General features: G+C 40.2%; 1 protein-coding gene across 1 annotated transcript in view; it reads right to left on the reverse strand.

The window, feature by feature from the left end:
* LOC126354978 (arylsulfatase I-like) overlaps positions 1 to 19,654 on the reverse strand; it is a 111,670-nt gene that overhangs the window by 66,346 nt on the left and 25,670 nt on the right. The window contains exons 2-3 of the mRNA XM_050005062.1: positions 17,892 to 18,051; positions 16,327 to 16,562 (exon numbers count right to left, since the gene is read on the reverse strand). Of these exons, the coding sequence (XP_049861019.1) occupies positions 16,327 to 16,562; positions 17,892 to 18,051 (396 nt within the window). The remainder of the gene's footprint in view (positions 1 to 16,326; positions 16,563 to 17,891; positions 18,052 to 19,654) is intronic.

A 19,654-nucleotide genomic window follows, 5' to 3' on the forward strand; every position in this document is an offset into this window, starting at 1 on the left:
CTACGCGGTAGTGACTGTCACAGAGACAATCAGAAAAACAGACAATATGTGAACCAAAATAAATATTATCAAGGGAGACAGAATAACTTTAGACGCAACAGTCCAGCGCGCAGTTACGATTCAGAGATAAATTCTCCACCATGTGACCGACAAGAAAGAAACTATGGAATCTACCGACATGACGACAGACGATATGATCGTAACGACAGACCTGAATTGCAGCAGAAGTGGCGGGAATCAAACAGAGCAGGGCCCTCTCGACAAGGTGAATTTGTAGAAGTTAGGTCTCCTAATCCCAATAACGACGCGCGCCAACAAAGAGACAGACAATGACTCACACCGCAGGCAGCCACGTGCGCCCGCTGGCTCCAAGAAAAATAACATAAGACGCTAGCCTTGAGAAAAATTTTAGCTTTCCATACCGACGTGCACAACATGATAATGCTTTGAAGTTGGAACTCTGCGTATTGGACCACATTTCACATGTAAAACCGCTTATTGTAAGATAATCTGCTTTTTTAACTTTCTATTTGGCATATAACTTTTCACTCTACATTACTAGTATGCCTTGTCAGACTTAGAATCTGTTAACGTACAACAATGTTTGAAGTTAAATATCCAGTCAAGAACCAACAAAACTTATTTAAACAGAAATTACGAATGCAGTGTTATAGTGAACAGAGGACACGGTGTTATTGTGTAATGACTATAAGGCTCACAAACTTAGAGCATTTACCAGTACTGCTAATGAGATATAATGCAACATTTTGGTTTACTTGAAAATACATTCTGGATTTAAAGTACTTTCTGTGAGATACCAGATGACACAGTGGTATATGTGACAGCTACATGATTATATCACGACACTACTAACATTTGACACGATTTACAATGTTGCTTTTGCGGTGTATCTGTTTTATATCTGCACAGTTTTTCTGAATTATTCTGTAAAGTAAAACATGTTTTAGTAGTAACTATGTGGTATAGCTACAATGAGACAGCCTTTTCTGTAGCACAACAATACGTTACAGTACAGTACTTACTTCATCACAGCAATAAGCGTAGTAACTACAGTATCTATACGCAAAGCGTTTCACTTTTGTTTACCGTGAGGTCAGTACATTGACTTCTGCAGAACTTAGCTATCGGAGGACGATAACTACGACACTTCCACAGAGATTATCTTACGGCATGACGCACAGTTTAGCGCTACAGTACACGTGTTTGAGTGATTAATTTTGTACTTAAAACATTTATTTTTAAAGATATTTGAAATACAATGATACAAAGGTTTTCCATGATACATTTCATTCCATTGCTGTAACCTGTAACATCTGAGGATACAATTACATTAATCCTCAGGGAGGTACACGCTTACTTTGTGTACCATGTGTTTGGCAAGCACAAGGAGCCCTAGCTAATATGGTATTTGCTTATACAACTTTACACATCGGTACCATATTTCTCTAACACATAAATTACACAGCTATCTGGTCATTTAACTGAGAAACAAACATTTTTTCAACTACGTCAGTGACACATGTTTACGCAATTACACAGTAGGATAATTTCACATTTATGAAATTGTGTTTTGTCTGTACTTTGTGAAATGTTCATATTTTTTCGGAACCATTGTGATACTATGAGAGCTTTGAATGATGTATTTGGTATGGGATCATGATTTATAAAGTACGTTTGAGGTAGATGACAGTATTGAAATGAGCAGAGAATTTTTTAGGTTTTGACATTATTGCAGAAAGCTACGTTGTTTTAGAGATTTGACTGAGGTGTTATGATGTTATTTTTACAGCGACGATGTGCATTATGCTGTTGAGGTATGTTTATGATCAATAAGATGATGCTACCATATATGAGGAATTTGATTGTGCTACGTATTTCTTATGATGAAATATGAAAGAAGTGTCAACGAATATGCATATGTATAATAAGGTAAGGAATAATGAGTAGTGGTTAGGGACTCTGATTTGTGAAAAAGGTTGTTGGAAACCAAGAATCGTACTTTAAGAGTTATGAAATGTGTGTAAATGCGTGAATGTATTATAATGCCAACGAAAATTTTTTGGACTCTGTTATATAAATAGGATTTTGTTTCTACAGATGAATAACGCAAATTCTTCACGTGTGAAATTTTTATATGAGATTGTTACTGTAGCGGAAACTGCTGTCATAAATATTTCAGTAAGAAAGGTAGGTGACCTTGACGTAATGCGTTTTGGGCGCCCAGCTGAGAGGTAGTCGTCTGACAACAGAAAACCATTAAAAAAAAGGGCACTATCCTCGCTATTGACATTCCTTTCTAGAAAGCATCGCAAATACGACACGCCCATTACTTGGAAAGATACTTACATCTGACACCTGATTATAACAAACGTCTTTCTACGAGAGTTGACAGAATTTCTACTAACTTATGAAATCTCACATGACTATTGAATGATATTTTTATGCTTTGCTTTTCATAGTTGCTTATTTCATTTGATATCTGTTTTCCAGCTGTGTTGCAGCATTGGTTTTATAAAATAAAATTAAATTCATTTGCTAATGTGAACACTTTCTGTCAACAGATCTATTAAATAATTATTTTATAATCCACATTCTTTGAAAAAGGAGCTCTTGGAATGGAAAGATCAATAAGAAGCGACTAATAACAGTAACTGTATATATATAATTTTATTTTCAAGTACTTGGTAATTTGTTGTAACATTAGTTTTTGTGGTGCACCACTTTAATTACGTAGACATTAAGATGTGATTATAACTTTCCCTTATCTGCATTGTTGTCTATAGTATACTATTTTTTCTGCTTGTGGGTTTGTCATGTTTAGATATAAGTTATTACATTTACTGCTGCTTGCTTTGCAAATCTGCATTTTTTTTTGGGTCATTGCTGTTTGTGTTTATTTGATTTGTCCTGCTGCATTGCGTCGTCCCTCAGTTTAGCATCTGAGCTCAGTAGGTTTAAGTTAGCTTAAGAGGGGTAGACTATATAAGAAACTAACTATGATGAATTGGAAGGAAAGCATTGAGAAGCTATAAGAAAATGGTTTGGCCAAAAAAAAGTAGTGTACAGTGGAGAAAAACTATTTTCGAAAGAGGATGTGAACAGAATACTGAAAGCATGCTTGGACAGGATTTTTTAGGCGGAAACAAATGTTGAAATAAGACGAAAGAGCTAGGGACTGCAGTTTTGGGTTGGACTGCAGTACCAAATGTTACAGTGAAAACGAAAACCCTGTCCTTTCCTTTTGTGTTATCCCACTATGTGTTTCTGTACCCTTGTGTATTTATTTTCTTCCTGTCTCTGTGTACTGTTTCGTAGAATTTTTTCTCTTCTAATACTAAGCTACATTCACTATGATGAGGAATACTGTTATCCTCAAATATAACTTGCATTAATAACATGTTATTTACTTTCGTAAACATGTTTACACATAATTTATTCTGTTTTGTTCTAATGCTCATGTGTGAAGTTGATGTTTCAAAAGTCATTCTGATCTTTTATGTATGTACTTATGTCGTAATTTTTGTAACACTGATGTGTTTGTTATTTCGATTCTTTTGTAAAGCCTGTACTACAACAAATATTATCTGTACGATTATGTTCTTTAATGATATATTTTGTCCTTTGTTATTGTATTCTTATGTTATAAAATTGTAATGGACACTAGTTCATCAAATTAAGTAACTTGTAAATTACATTTCACTACACACATTTCTGTTGGTCATAGTATATGGACAATATGTGAGAAGTAGGGACTGATAGTGTTTGCACATGTGTTAATAATTCAGTAAGGGACTAGATAACAGCATTGCTGGTTGTAAGGACATTTCAAAAACAATTTTTGTGATTGCAAAAGTGGTGGTTATGGACTTGCTATATTATCTGCAAGACTCTTTAATGGTGATTGTGCACCTGCACACTCAAACAGTTGGCTGCTGGCCATCTCTACAAGGAATACAGTGGGTCTACACCTTTGATGACCCACCAATACCATTATTTTTACAAGGACTGCAGTGGGTCTGCACCTCTGGTGGCCCACCAATAGTAATCTCTACCAGGACTACAGTGGGTCTGCTCTGTGATGACCTACCTACCGATAGCCTTCAACGTCGACTGACTCTGTTGTGGCCCATTACCTGTCTGCATGTCAAGAATCAGCACTGTCTTTCGTTGGAAGGACAACACTACTACTTCAAGACTGCTTAGAAGTCCACTACTTCCAAGTGCATTTTCTTTTACTACTCAGACTTTGAGAAAAACACTGCAATTTTACTTTGATGAATGATCAGGACTGTCTTTATGGACTGTGAGAAAATTTTAGCTTTTGACCAACATTGTATCGATAAGTGTGTGCATTTCATTTCTTTGTCATTGTAATTATGAAAAATTTTTTCAAATCTGTATTGGCCACTGCCCAAAACAATTTCTAATTTTTTTTGTGGGGAGCATGAGGGCTAAGCAAGTAGGCTGTTTAGGTTTTTTTATTGCTAACGCCGCCGCCACGTAGCGCTCTGTATAAAAATCACTGGCTGTGCCGTGTGCAGTCTGTGGCTGGTTTGCATTGTTGTCTGCCATTGTAGTGTTGGGCAGCGGCAGCTGGATGCTGACAGGTCGTAGCGTTGTGCAGTTGGAGGTGAGCCGCCAGCAGTGGTGGATGTGGGGAGAGAGATGGCGGAGTTTTGAAATTTGTAAGAATGGATGTCATGAACTGCTATATATATTATGACTATTAAGGTAAATACATTGTTTGTTCTCTATTAAAATCTTTCATTTGCTAACTGTGCCTATCGGTAGTTAGTGACTTCCGTAGTTTGAATCTTTTAGTTAGCTGGCAGTAGTGGCGCTCCCTGTATTGCAGTAGTTCGAGTAACGAAGATTTTTGTGAGGTAAGTGATTTGTGAAACATATAGGTTAATGTTAGTGAGGGCCATTCTTTCGTAGGGATTTTTGAAAGTCAGATTGCGTTGCGCTAAAAAATATTGTTTGTCAGTTTAAGCACAGTCACATTTAATTTTTCTAATGGGACGTTTCAAACAGAACAGTATTGACAACTCAGAGACAGGGCCAATTTGATAGAGAGGAAATCCATGAACTATCAAAAGAAGAAATCCGTGTTTCGCTAAAGGCCCTCAACAACAAAAAGGCTCTAGGTGGTAGTGGTACCACAGCTGAGATGCTACGCCTGGGGGATGAAGCATTGATGGAGGCGTTGAAGCGGTTTATATTTATCGCCTGAACAGTGGAAAAAATTCGTGAAGAATGGAAGGGCGCAATTAAATGTCCCATCTTCAAGAATGGAGATGCCCCACAAGTATCCGACTGCCGTGAAATTTCACTGCTTCAGATTGGGTGCAAAGTATTTAGAAAGCTGCTCCGAAGCCGCTTGAAGCCATTGGGTGAAGAAATTATTGGGCCTTATAAATGTGGCTTCATCTCTGGGAGGTCGACTCTTGATCACATATTTGAGTCAGTTAAAAAAATAATTTTACGAGTTTGATCGCAACTACATCTCATATTCATTGATTTTAGCGAAGTAAACTCTATATTAAAGAAAAGTTAGAAGAACTGGATATTCCACCTGAATTCATCAGACAAATAACAGCTTGCTTCATCCAGTCAACTTGCCAAGTAAGGTTCGTCAGTCAACTATCACCACCATTCGGTATTCGAAATGGATTGCGACAAGGACATCCTTTGCCACAATACTATTCAACCTGGCCTTGGAAATGGTAAACCGCGACACTGGTCGAAACCGAGAAATGAAGATGGTGGGAACAGAGACAATACCAGCATTTCTTGACGATGTCGTGATCCTCGGCGAAATACAGGATCGAATAAGTGCTGAAACTTCACCGTTCCTCCGCAACGCAAAACTAATAGGGCTGGTAGTGAACGAAAGTAAAACATAATATCTCGTGGTCTTACAACATCAAGCTCCTCTGTCCTTCATTGTTGTTGGTGGTAATGCCTTAGGACGAGTAAGAGAATTCAAATACCTGTGGCCCATACTGACCAAAAAAAGGGAAGTGACAAAAGAGGTGCTACAACGAATAACAAATACTAACAGCGTTTTTTTCAGCCTAAAATATCTATTCAAATTCCGGCTGATATTGCTAAGTAACAATATTCGGCTGTGAATGACAGTAGTACGGTCGGTACTTTCATATCGTTGTGAAACGTGGGCAACTTTGAGAGAAAGGCACTTCGAGAGACCCGCCTAGAATACCATGGAAGGTAAATGGGAACGAAGAACGAAAGAAGACCTTTACCAGCAGTATGGAAAGCCACAAGTTGGCCGAAAATTGGGGCAGAAGAGGCTGCAGGGGTTTGGCCACATCTTCCGAGCCAGTGGATCCCTCCCTAACCGTGCTTTCCGTCCCAAACCGGCTGGGAGACGCCCAAAGGGACGACCGTGGACGTGGAGGAAGTATCGGGTACTGGCGATACTCAAACAAGTGGATCCGACAGCGGTAGAAGATGAGGCTGGGGTCCGATAGTGATGGACCGCCAACTGCGGTAAATGTCTCCTATACTGTGCTTGTGACTGACTGGTGCTTTTTTTCTTCTTTTTGTGATTAGTACCTTTGCAAATTTTATAGTGCGTAGTTTGTTGCATTCTTATTAAATTGTGGTTTTTTATTTTGCTGTAGGCATTAAAGTCCCGTAAATGGAGTAAGTGATGATGATGCTGATGATGATGATATACGTACAGATCCGGGGCTCGCTATAGCTCTGGAGAATTGGCACTACAGTTTCACATGCCTGTCTGCAACCAGAATTGGTCAGCTCATAGCACTGGAGACACAGGTGGCTACTGTGGTTTAAAGGATAGCACAGGGTTTCCTTAATTTTTAGGCGATTAAAATGTCCCACAGAGAGTTTATTTTTATGATTCGTTCATATCAAGTGTCCCATAAGTGTTAAATACGTAAAAAACCACTATTTACTGCTCATGGGTCTGGCGCATCTGAGCGCTCACATGCAGTCGATTTAATATATATGTACTGCAGTAGTTACCGACGTAATTAGGGTCCTGCTAGTTTTGAATAGTATCATAGAGGGAAATTGGAATCTATTAAAATACTATTCTCAACAAGATTTCTGTTTGTCACGTCATTTGTTAGTGGTAAACAATCGGAAACCACGTACTTGTTTCTGGTCTGTGTTACTTGTCAGTTCGCTTGTTTTTTATTCGAATCAAAACGTGACGAAAAGTTCGAAAAGTAATCCAAGGCGTAGAGAAAACACTTCGATTTGTAAGTGGACACTCTTAATCGAGATAGATTCGTCAAAATGAGAGTGTTTCAACCTCGGCGATTAAAGGTTTGTTCAGTTTCAGTATATAAAACACAAGCTGTAACTTTAATCGCTTATATTTACTAAACAACACTTTTGCACGACTTTGTTAAGCTTTTTTTATAATTTGCCTAGTTACAAAGCAGATTTTGAAATTTGGTTCTAAACTGACATCTGTGGCGCTCAGAACCACCAGCAACCGTCCTCCTATTCCGCAAAGGACTTTTGTAGGAGTCGTGCAGTAGCCTCTGTTTCTATTACACAGTTCAGTCTCACAGGTGTAATAGTAAATATCTAAAGCCAGTTTTGTAATTTGCTTGTTATTTTATTGAAAAAAGTTATTTCGGTTCAAAAACTAGCGTCAGCGTCGTTACCTCTGTAGCAGTTGGATGGTAATCGACGTCTGCCGTGATTATCGGGATTTCATTGATCAGTAAAAATAGGAAAAGGGAATAACGTAGTATTAGAATTTGACAGTAGTAATGTAGTAGAAGCTGCAAATTAGATCCACATTTGCAATTTGAGACATCCTAATTTGGATGACGACATTCAAAGTCGTTGTAAAAGATCTTTTTTATTCAATATCAGGCCTGCTAAAGGAAGTGCTATGTTGTGTCTTTTAGATTCTCACCATTTGGCGGAAAAGTGCTGTGAAGATTAAGTGAAGTTTAGGAGAATGGAAGTATTCAGCTGAGTTTGAATATTTACGAGGACATGCCGGAAACTAGTGCCTCAGAATTTTTAATTCTGTTCTCAATTTTGGTTGAGATATTACATGCTATGCACATTACTCGATCGATATTTCCGCTTTTGCCGACACAAGTTGAATACTGCTGGCGCTAAGGGGTACCGAACTGTAGCATGTATCATGGCGACGTGTAACCTAATTACGTCGGTTAGTGAGAAACAGCGTTCTGAAATCGAGTTTGAGACCGCAGAAGAGGTGCCTCTTATAGAAATCTGTAGAAGAATGAAAGCTCTGTGTAGTGATGATAGTATCGACATCAGTAACGTGCTGCGTTGGTTTTGTTCGCGCTTGCTATCAATCTAACGGTGATCCTGATCTGAACATGTGTGTCAGAGCTGAGAGTGGGCGACTGTGCATAGCAACCGACGAGACTCATTAGCATCGGGTTGATGAATTCATCAGAGACAGTGGTCAGCTAACACAGCCACAGCTCTCAGGTAGGTGTGACAGATCACAGAGGGTGTGCAGAAAACAGTGTGCGTGGTGGGTGCCTCGAATGCTCACTCCTGACGCACAACAAAGGAGAGTGGACATCTGTCAACTATTTCTTTTGCATTTTAAGCGTGAGGGTAATGATTTCCTCATAAATGTGACAGGTAATGAAAGCAGGGTTCACAATTTTGAGCCAGAAAACAATGAAACATCGATGAATGGAGGTGCGCAATGAACGATCGCCAAAGCCAAAAAAATATCAAGGCCATGCTAGCAGCAGGCAAAGTGATGCTAACAGTGCTCTGGGATGTTCAAGGTATGGTGCATTTGGAATTTGTGCATAAAGGCCCCACCACAAATTCTGCAAGGTACTACAAGACCCTCAGAAAACTGAAAGTGGGAATTCGAACAGTATGCCCGCAAATGGAACACGCTCTTCTTCAGCATGACAATGCCGGATGACACTCGAACGCTGCGACGTCTGCAGCAATCCGACGACTTGGGTTGATCGCCACCGACCATCCTCGGTACGGTCCCGACTTGGCACCTTCAGTCTTTCACCTGTTTCATAAAGTTAAACAGCACCTTCGAGGTCTTCACTTTGGTAGCGATGAAGCGGAGGGAGCAGACGCGAGATTTTGCCTCCGTCAACAGTGTTAAATATTCTACAATGACGCTATCTTCAAACTGATCTCCCGTTGTGAGAAATATGTTCCTCACAAATCTGTATGTGCTGATAAATAAATATGTAGACACGAGGAATAAAATTAGAATGTTAATAAAGTTTGTTATATTTTATAGCCGTTAAGAGTTATTCATAAAAAATTCGGAGTCATTACTTTTCAGCACGTCCTCATATTAAAGCAGGAATGTCGGCCAGATGTCTGCTGATTTCCAGCGCTTCCAACAGGCTGAGTTTCGTCCTTTGTTTGCTAAGTGAAGAACATGTGACTGTGGCTGGTAACTATGACCATCGCTCAGTACATCGTCAGCAGACGTGTAGTCAGAAATCTTAAACCACCAGCTGTGTTTGCTTTGAGAAAATGTAGTTGATATCCCTCTGTCTTATTGACCGGTATAGAACACGATATTCGGGATAAGTAAACCTGAGCAAGTATAATTACATGAAAAAACGTAGTGATTTCCTGAGTCCCACATGCCTGCAGTCTTTCCTAAAGACCTTACTACGTTATTCAAAAATGAGTTTAAATGTGTAACCAATTCTGGGTAAGGTATTTTTATCTGATTTTTGAAGAATAGCTGCGGCCTACACTGTATTGGCTTCCAAAACTACATATTCAAGATGTACCCTATAGGCTAGTTGTATCATCATTCACTGATCCATTTTACAAACCCGCAAGTGGTTTCGACATTTTATTTAAAAGTAAGAGAAAGTAATAATCAAATGCATGAAACTACAACCTCATTAGACGTCGTAAATAAGAAAAAATATTTGACTATCTCACATCGTGATAAATTAGTGGATTTCGATGTCTGCGGTTTGTTTTCCAATACACAAAAAATGTCGATACTCTGACAAATTTGATGTACAAGTCTAATGTCAGCCCTGTGGAAGTGAATGACTTGGGACCGGCCACTCAGGCACGCTTAGCAAAAACCTGTCGCTAGTTAGCCATGGCGTCTTGCCGTAGACTAGTTTTGGCTGAGATATTAATGGGCAATTCCGAACAATATTTTTCGAATAAAGGAACTTTGATTCTAAATATTACATACTGGTACAGATATTTAGATGACAAAGTGTACATGTGTAAATGCACTACAAAACAGCTCAAGACATTTTTTCATAACTTCAGACACTCAACATTAAAATATTTATATCACAATGTAGAATGGCAAGTAATTTATAAAATCCCTAGTTTTAACCACTGACATCAATATACAAACATACTTTTCTCAGTTTATAGAAATACTACAACTAGAGACACAGTAATGTCTTCTTGGTCGCAGCACCCAGAAACACACACAAAATATGTTGTTTCCCAATCAATGAAGCACCGTTTCATATCTGTTACCATGCCCGAAGAACATTTCAAAGCAGAATTAGATATAATACAATTTATGAGCTCAACCAATCGCTTCAATCCTGTCCAGATTCACCACATTTTGAGTAGGAAAACAAACTGAAAATTATGTCCCTCCTGCACTGTCTCTCGCTGATCCCTACACTGTCTGCAAGGATAGCTAGCACGGAATGTAACAGAAACCCAGATATCCTTGCAACTATAAGCTCTCCTACCATATGCAGAACATAATACAGTGAATTTTTACTTGCAAAGGTGAAACCCAATTACTACCCAACAGTAGGGTTCTCAAAATTGCTTGTCCTGACTTTGATCTTTTTTTATATTGGTCAATAAGGCAGAAACATAGCAGCTTGGTTGGCGGAACATGAATGCAATTTCGAAGTCGTAGAAATATGGTTCCAGATATACTGAGTATGCACTGACGTAGGGCCACATCTGTCACCCACAGTCCCATGTTCATATTTAACAGAAAAAAGGCCAAAAACTCAACCTCTTGGATGCTATGGGTGTCAAAAACATCTGGTCCACAGTCATGATTCAGTGTTAAATGATCAAGAGAGGTCAACATTTGCCATCTCCTAAACCTAACTGAAAGTGACAGCTTTCTGGTACTTCCCACATCGTTTGTTCGTTTCCATTTCTCCATTTTCCTGGATTTATTCATTCTGTTGTGACTGCCTATGTACTTCGTATATCTGTTGTTATCATTGTTAGTTACATCTTTTACACTGTTTCTGCATCACTTTCCATAAGTAATACCTCCTCCAATTATTTTTCACTTCTCTTGTAAGGTACAAATTTTATTTCATTGCGATTGTTAATTCAATTTAATTGTTATTATATGGAATGTTTTCAGAATTTACTGTTTATGTTTCTCACATTTTCTCTCTTTGTTTTTATGGTTCAACATTTTACCTTTTTAATTCTATTACCACTTCACGGTCAAAGACTACATTTACTGCGTATGCGAGCGTCAGTCTAGATGAGTCATATGTTTCCCAATATTGTTAACAAATATTGTAGTTTTTTGACGACGGTAGTAAATTAAAGTCTGATGATTGCGTTGTAAGCCGAAATCCGGTTGACTAAATAAAATAATCCTGTAGGACGTATACAGTACTGATCTTTACATTTGTAACTTCTTTTCTTACCTTTGTCTTCATCTGAAGCAAAATTTTTGAGAACTGGCAAATGTTGACTGTGAGTGAGTGCGCATGTGTGTGTGTATGTGTGTGTGTGTGTGTGTGTGTGTAAGTTTGTATATCTGCACATAAGAACACATATGAAGTAAACTGTTGTTCATGATAGCACAGGTATATCTTAAACCTTTTAGCCATCTTCACTGCACCAATCTCACCAGATTATAGTATCAGCTGTCAGAAACTCGTACCTTTAAGATTTATCAGACAAAAAAGATTCAAAATTAAATTTCATTGATTAGACAATAAGAAACTGGTCAATATTTCCACATATACATGTCTTTGCTCAGGTACAGAACAAATGGCTCTGAGCACTATGGGACTTAACAGCTGAGGTCATCAGTCCCCTAGAACTTAGAACTACTTAAACCTAACTAACCTAAGGACATCAAACACATCCATGCCCGAGGACGGATTCGAACCTTCAACCTTAGCGGTCGCGCGGTTCCAGACTGAAGCCTAGAACCGCTCGGCCACTCCGGCCGGCGCTCAGGTACATGTTGTTGAGATATTGCCTTCAATACGAGAATTTTTCTGTCCCTTTTTTTTAGTTATTGTGGTTTCGCTTGTTTCCAAAATCATTATTATTCAACTCTTATTATTGTTGCATCTCACTATTGAATGTTGCATTCTGCTTTAGGTATTACTATTGTACTGAATTCGTATGAGGTTGCGTTTAAGTATATAACGAATATATTGCTACAGTCGCTATTGGTTTTAGTGAAGTTCATTGATGCATTAATAACGTTTTAACTAATAGTAATAGATATTATTAAATACAGGTATTATTGGTACTTCGACCGCCAATGATCCAGTGAAATTGGAATGGAAATATTGAAAATTTTTTGGTGATTGCGTTAAAAGAACTTGTACTGGAAATACCATGTAACTCATACTCTTGAACCTTCAAGCTGTACAATAACCTCATTGTAGATTTACTAGCTTATGAGGTTTGTTGTCAACAGTCAATCATTGTTGAAAATGTACAGTAACATTCAGTAAAGGCTTTCACTACCGGATGTATTAGATGCTGCTGATTATTCCGGGTTGTTGGGTCGTAGTTCATGAAACTACCGATCACGTGTAAACATCTATCACTTTTTCGGAGTATCTACGTCACTCTACGACGTCCGGCCCGTCAGTAGGCAAGTATAGCGTCCCCAGTGAAATAATACGAACAAACTTAGAAAACAGTATTTATAAAGAAGAGACATTTAAAAACTGAATAACATACATTTTTCTCATGTATCCGTAAAATAATACTTTATTTTTGTAAGTTTCGACGGCAAAGAAATATTACAAAATGATATAAAGCGAGGACAAGATACGCTCTTTTGTTAATTTTTTAGTCGTCTTCACTTCTTCTCTTGCCTTGGTTGTGTGTAGACGGACATCTTGCGAGTGCTGGCAAATGTAAGTATATTCGTGCTAATTAAGCAGATAATATATTGATTTAATATTATTGTTCACTTTTAATTTGTAAGAGGTGGTCCCGATTTCATGTCCGCCTTCCTTGAATTACCTGCATTCGAGTAATTTACAGTGCAACAATTGCAGCGGCCGATGCAGCCAACGACGCCATTACGTGGCGATATTAACTTATAAAAATTAGCGGAAGCGAAAAACTCGCCCGCTATTAACATGATATACATTATTCTCCACAGCCTCCCGACGTTGCAGAAAATACGTAGCTTTAAGGATCTTATTTTCAGTACCACAGCCAAGAGCCAATGGTTAACGGAGGTAAGAGAAAATACTCTCGCGCGTGTGGGGGCTGCAATTGTAGTTAATAACTAAAGATTTTTTGCTTTGAAGTGAACTGACTAGCCGAGGAAATTAATACAAAAAGTTTATTCCATTGTTCAACTTATATACTCATGTTTTAAAATTCAGCGAGTCTATTTCCACTAAAGATCAATATTGTTAAAAAAAGAGAACTTAACAAAAGTGTTTAATTGTAAATCAAAATTGAATGAAGTATCATTTTGATTAAGGTCCACCACGTAAGTCGGAAACAATCAACATTACCAATAAATAATATATTAAATTACGACGGGCGACGGACGCGAGACAGGACTCAGTGGAACCAGCAGCAGCTCTGATGATATCCAGCACAGCTGTGGATGATACTTTAGGAACGGAAAAGTTTCGTGAATCGTGTCTACATAACACGGGATGTTGCCCCTCACGCCCCCTTCCCAAGCCCCTTTCATGATGTACCCCCATCGCCCGATTCTTTCTCGGCAGAAGAAAAAAGTCATGTCCCACTTGACACACGCCGAATATGAAAAATTAGGAAACCCATTAAAACGCTTGAATATGGTGCTTTAAATTCGTTGATAAGAGAAGATTTCGTCACTTAATTTCACCGCCAAGGCCTACTGTTTCATATACGCCAGCTGATCAAAACTATACAGGTACCTATTTGTGGACAATAATATGGGGCTGTCCACCATTCACATTACGACGTCTTGAATGATGGGAATACTTTCAATGCGGTGTCTAAATGTCTGTGGAGAAAAGCAGGCCATTTCTCATCAAAACCCGAGACCAGAGAAGACGGCGATGTTGGACGTTGGGTTCTGGAGTGAACTACACACTGTCTAACTCATATTTAGGGTGTTCCATTTGCTTCATTTCGGGCCTCTGGGTAGGCCAGTCCATTTCGGAAATGTTATTGTCCATAAAAAACGTTGTCTCGCAGATGCTGGGTCATGCGAGGGTGCATTGTTAGGCTCCCGAGCGCTCTTGTACTGTAAGCATTATGCAGTACGTAAGTTGTGTTCATGTCATTTCGAATTTAGCGTTTTTAAGCACAATAAGGGGGCACTCCCAAACCACGTAAAACGCTGCCATATCGTGATACTACTTCCTGCTTCACAGCCGACCGATGTTGCCGAGCAGTTCTACGCACTTCAGTCCGGTTGCAGGTTCGAATCCGGCCTCGGGCATGGATTTGTGTGACGTCCTTAGGTTAGTTAGATTTAAGTAGTTCTAATTTCTATGGGACTGATGACCAGAGATGTCAACTCCTATACTCTTTAGAGCCATTAGAAGCATTTGAACCCTATAAATAATAGGAAGCATCGTCCTTCTGGCATTTTCCAAACTGAAGCCCCGGATAGCTGCAGTGTATAGAGTGATTTATCACTCGAAATCACTCATTTAAAATACTCAGCTTCTTAAGCGTCACGTAGCACGGACTTCAGAAATGCTTGATTTATAAAAAGCTGCTTGACCATTGTACCCCGTTCTTCTTAAGTCCCTATGGACAGTCATTGTGCTAGCTGGACTACTGGTAGCTGTTTCCACTCATGAATGTTTAGTTCTGATGATATCGTGAGAAATTTTTCCAATACGACTCTCCCTCCGTTACACTCGAACCTCACGCTTCCACTTCACAGGCTCATCACCAACAGTCAACTTCGGCAGCATCCGATGACTGGTCCAAGTTCGAAATCACTGAAGTCTCCCAACAGACCCGTTTTGCTGTTACCATTTCTTTGCTGACGATACGGCGGTACTCCCCACCTCCTTTTCAATTCCGGCCTCTACTCTATATATTCGAACAGATAGTGCACTAACATACGTTATCTTTGTCAGTTAAGTTACCGCACTTTCCCTAGTGATTTAGGACTGAATATTAGGTTGAACAGGCTCGAATCCTGCCTTGGGCATGGATGTGTATGCTGTCCTTAGGTTAGTTAGCTTCAATTAGTTCTAAGTTCTAGATGACTGATTACCTCAGAACTTAAGTCGCATAGTGCTCAGAGCCATTTGAACCATTTAGGTTGAACAACAAATCACGGCTCCCCTTTCAAAAACAGTTCCTATGTGGTACGGTAAAGCTTGGAAGTACGAGGGCTGTTCAGAATGTAAGGTCCGAGCGGTCGCGAAATGAAAACCACACGGAAATACAAAAATTTTTTATTCGTAACAGTTAGCCACACCTTCCAGCTACTTCTCTAAATAGTCGCCGCTCCGACTTAGACACTTGTCATGGCACTGTACAAACTTTAAAGTGTCCTTTTCACAGGAAGCAACCGCCTGTGTTTTCCGCCAATTCTCTGCGTCGGTCTGACTTTCGCTGTTTGTGACAAAATGTTGTCTTCGTAGCCAGCGGTTTAGCAGAGATGAACAACGGAGGGAGTCAATTAAGGGCTGTATTGTTGGTATCAATCACTTCATATCGAAAACATTCCTGGAGCGTAGTCATTGCCCCGGCAAATTGCCGCTGAAAATTGTCTTGAAGAAAGAAACGCATGACGTTTATGTGAGCTGCATAGCTTCAGACGAATCTCTCACCAGATGCACATACCTCCCACGTGATCACTTTGCTCTCTGAACTGAAAAGAGCGACGCGAAGCGATCGACAGGCACACCCCAGAAAAGCTGTGCGAAACTCCATCGGATTTTCACATTGGTTTCCATTTCGCGCTTAATCGGACCTTACATTCCGAATACGCCTCGCAATATAAAGGGGTACACCGATTAACGGGTCATCAACGTTCACGCGTATTCAAAAAAAAAAAAAAAAATGTGGGGACTGAAGGTTGTGTGAATTGACAGGGAAGAAATTATTAGTTACCTTGCCGTCGGGTGAAGTCTGGACGATGAAGTCGAAGTAGCCGATGGAGCCGCCCCAGTGACCCAGGAAGGAGTCGAACCCGCGGTAGGTGGGCGTAAGCTCCACCTCGTGGAAGCCCAGGTGCCACTTGCCGACGGCTCTGGTGACGTAACCGAGCTGCTTCAGGTAGCCGGGCAGTAGCGTGCCGTTGGCTAAGCCGCGACCCTCGTGTTCGTCCATGGGGGTACCCTGCTCACCTGTTCAGTGCACTAGTGATGAGATGGCGTTATGAAGCACTGCAGTTTATTTGTAACATCAGACATGTATAGGTATAGTTAAATTTCTGTTATCTACAAAGACAAAAAAGCGACGCAATATGAAGGAATTACCCAAAGTGGAAGGAAATCTGATAATGTGATGAACGTCTACCGACCAATAAATGATTACAGTTTTAGCAAATTGGATGACTGATTCTAGAGCAAGAGCTTCACAACGCCTTAGCCCAACTCTGTCCCTTATACAAGCAGCTATTCGTCTAGGAATTGACTGACAGAGTTGTTAGATGAACATCTAAGAGATATCGTTGCAGGTAACTGGTGCGTTAGATCGTCAAAATGCCGAGTTGCTTGGACAGTTCCTCACACAATGCTCCAAACGTTCTCATTTGTGGAGAGATCTGTAGAACTTTCTGGTCAACGAGCCAACGAGGAGTTTGACAAGCATGAAGTTAATCAGCAGAAACTCTCGCCCTGTACGAGCGTGCATTATGTTGCTGAAATAGCCCAGGATTGTTACGACGAGCAACAAGACACGGTGTATAGCAGGCAACATCCGGGTTAGCATCCCACTGCTGTCCAGGGCGTTTCCGGGCATGTCTTCGGCCTCGTAACTTTTGTCTTTAGTGATGAGTCCCGATTAGAAGTTAGTCCCGACTATCAGTGACATGTCTGCAGACGGCCTGGTAAGCAGTGCTATACCAACTTAACTGTTGGCCGCCATATTGCCCAATTTCAAGGAGCGATGGTATGAGGTGCCATTTCCTTTCGTAGTAGGACCTCTTTGGTTGTCATCCTCACCACTCTTACAGTACAGCTATACGTAGGCGATACTCTATGCCACACTTTGTTTCCCTTTATGGAAAGCTTACATTTCAGCAAGATACTGCCTGCCCGCATATGGCGAAAGTTTTCCTGATTGCCAAACCATACCTTGGCCAGAAATGTCACAAGATCTGTCCCCAATTGAGAACATTTGTAGGATTATGGACACTCTCCTACCAGCTCGGTAATTTGACGATCTAACGCACCAATTAGACAGACTTCGGCGCGATATCGCTCAGGAGGATATTCAACTGCTCTCTGAATCTACGTCTAACCGGATAGCTGGTTTTATATAAGCCACAGATCGGCCATCATGTTAATGACCTTCTCAATTGGTCTTTCTCTTCACAAAATCATCCAGTTTTTCTGAAATTGTAAACATTTGTTTGTCTCCATATGTACATAACCTCTACCGATTTCCGTCCCGTTTGGACAAATTCTTTGTGTTATGTCTTTTTTGTGTCTTAGAGTCTATATATTGCTCACCTGTGCGTATAGGGTACTTCCCCGTCATAAAGGCAGCTCTGGATGGTGTGCAAATTGGTTGAACATAATGGTTGTTCAAGATGATCCCATGGTAAGCTAATGCGTCGATGTTGGGCGTAGGAATCTGATTGGAACCGTGAAAACTGACGTCATTCCAGCCCTAAAGGACACAAAGTAAAAGCAGTGATTTAGTTCCCACTGTTACTTTTTTGTGTAGTTAAGGAATAGCTGAAGTGCAAACATATCTTTTGTGCCCCTTAGTCCTCAGCTCTGTCTGCGTACGCGTATGCCTGATATATTTCGCACTTTTCTGCTGATTTACACCATGGGAACCCAGAGAGGATTTTTAATGGATCTGTGGTGTTCACCCATGTGACATGGTCCTTGGTCCTCAAAAAAGCCGGAAAAAGCATTGGATCACTCTCGCGACATTATTGACACAATGAGCAGTACAAATACTAGATAAAGTCCACTTCATACTTTTGAAGTGCTCCAAGCCAGCTAAATACAAGAGCGAAACGACAGTTTCAGAAGATTTCTAAATGTCACGTTTTTCTCATACTTATCCTCAGGGCATTAGGTGTACCTTACACACAGTCACACCAACTTTCTGTTCCAATTCTCGAATAGCCCTCTCTGTCTTGCCTCCTACAGTTGCTCCTTCTCTCTGTCCATCTCCTACTACCCCCTCCCCCTCTCTGTCCATCGCTGGCGTTACCTTTCCCTCTTTCCATCTCCTCCTCCCCCTCTTTCTGCCACCCTTCTCCACACTCCTCTCTGCACATTTCGTCTTCTCTCTGTCCAGCTGCTCCTTCCTTTCTTTCTGACCAACTACTTCTTTTCCCTCTCTCTTTTCATCTTCTCCCTTTCCCTCTCCATCTCCTTTCCTACTCCCTTAACCTTGTTATCGATATCGTCTTCCGCCTCTCTCTATACATCTCATCTCTCCCCTCTATCTATCTTCTCCTCCCTTTCTCTCTCCATCTCCCCCTCTCACTATCATCTCCTCCCTTTACCGCATGCCTTCAGCCGTACACATCCACACAATACAAAGACATTACAAAGCTTTTCATTCTCTTCCCATATTCTATGGCAGTAATGTAGTTCTTACTCCATAGGTCTCTTTTCAGACAATAAGTCCTACATGAAGCAAGTTTGGTTGAAGTCGATCCACTGGTTTAGAAAGAGATGTGAAAATATGTGGACAAATACATCCACGTATATACAGGGTGAGTCACCTAACATTACCACTGGATATATTTCGTAAATCACATCAAATACTGACGAAACGATTCCACAGACCGAACCTGAGGAGAGGGACTAGTGTAATTCGTTAATACAAACCATAAAAAATGCACAGAAATATGTTTTTTAACACAAACCTCCTTTTATTTTTAAATGGAACCCCGTTAGTTTTGTTAGCACATCTGAACATATAAAGAAATACGTAATCAGTGCCGTTCGTTGTATTGTAAAATGTTAATTACATCCGGAGATATTGTAACCTAAAGTATACCTGTTGCATACAGTTGGTGGTAGATGTTTTGCAATGTGCGGCACGTTGGATGTTATCTGTCCGGGTACCGTTCTGCATACACCCTGCAGGCTTCAGCTGCATTTCGTCGACACTCGCCATAGATGAGTATCATCTGTGCCTTTTCAGAGTTCGAGTACACCATTGTCACAGTTCCAACAACACTACACTATCACAGACGTCTGGTAAAACGGTGTACTACAGTTGGTCTGCGTGAGGAGACGAATGC

This window comes from Schistocerca gregaria, chromosome 3 (genome assembly GCF_023897955.1).
Source record: "Schistocerca gregaria isolate iqSchGreg1 chromosome 3, iqSchGreg1.2, whole genome shotgun sequence".
In the NCBI taxonomy this organism is placed as follows: domain Eukaryota; kingdom Metazoa; phylum Arthropoda; class Insecta; order Orthoptera; family Acrididae; genus Schistocerca; species Schistocerca gregaria.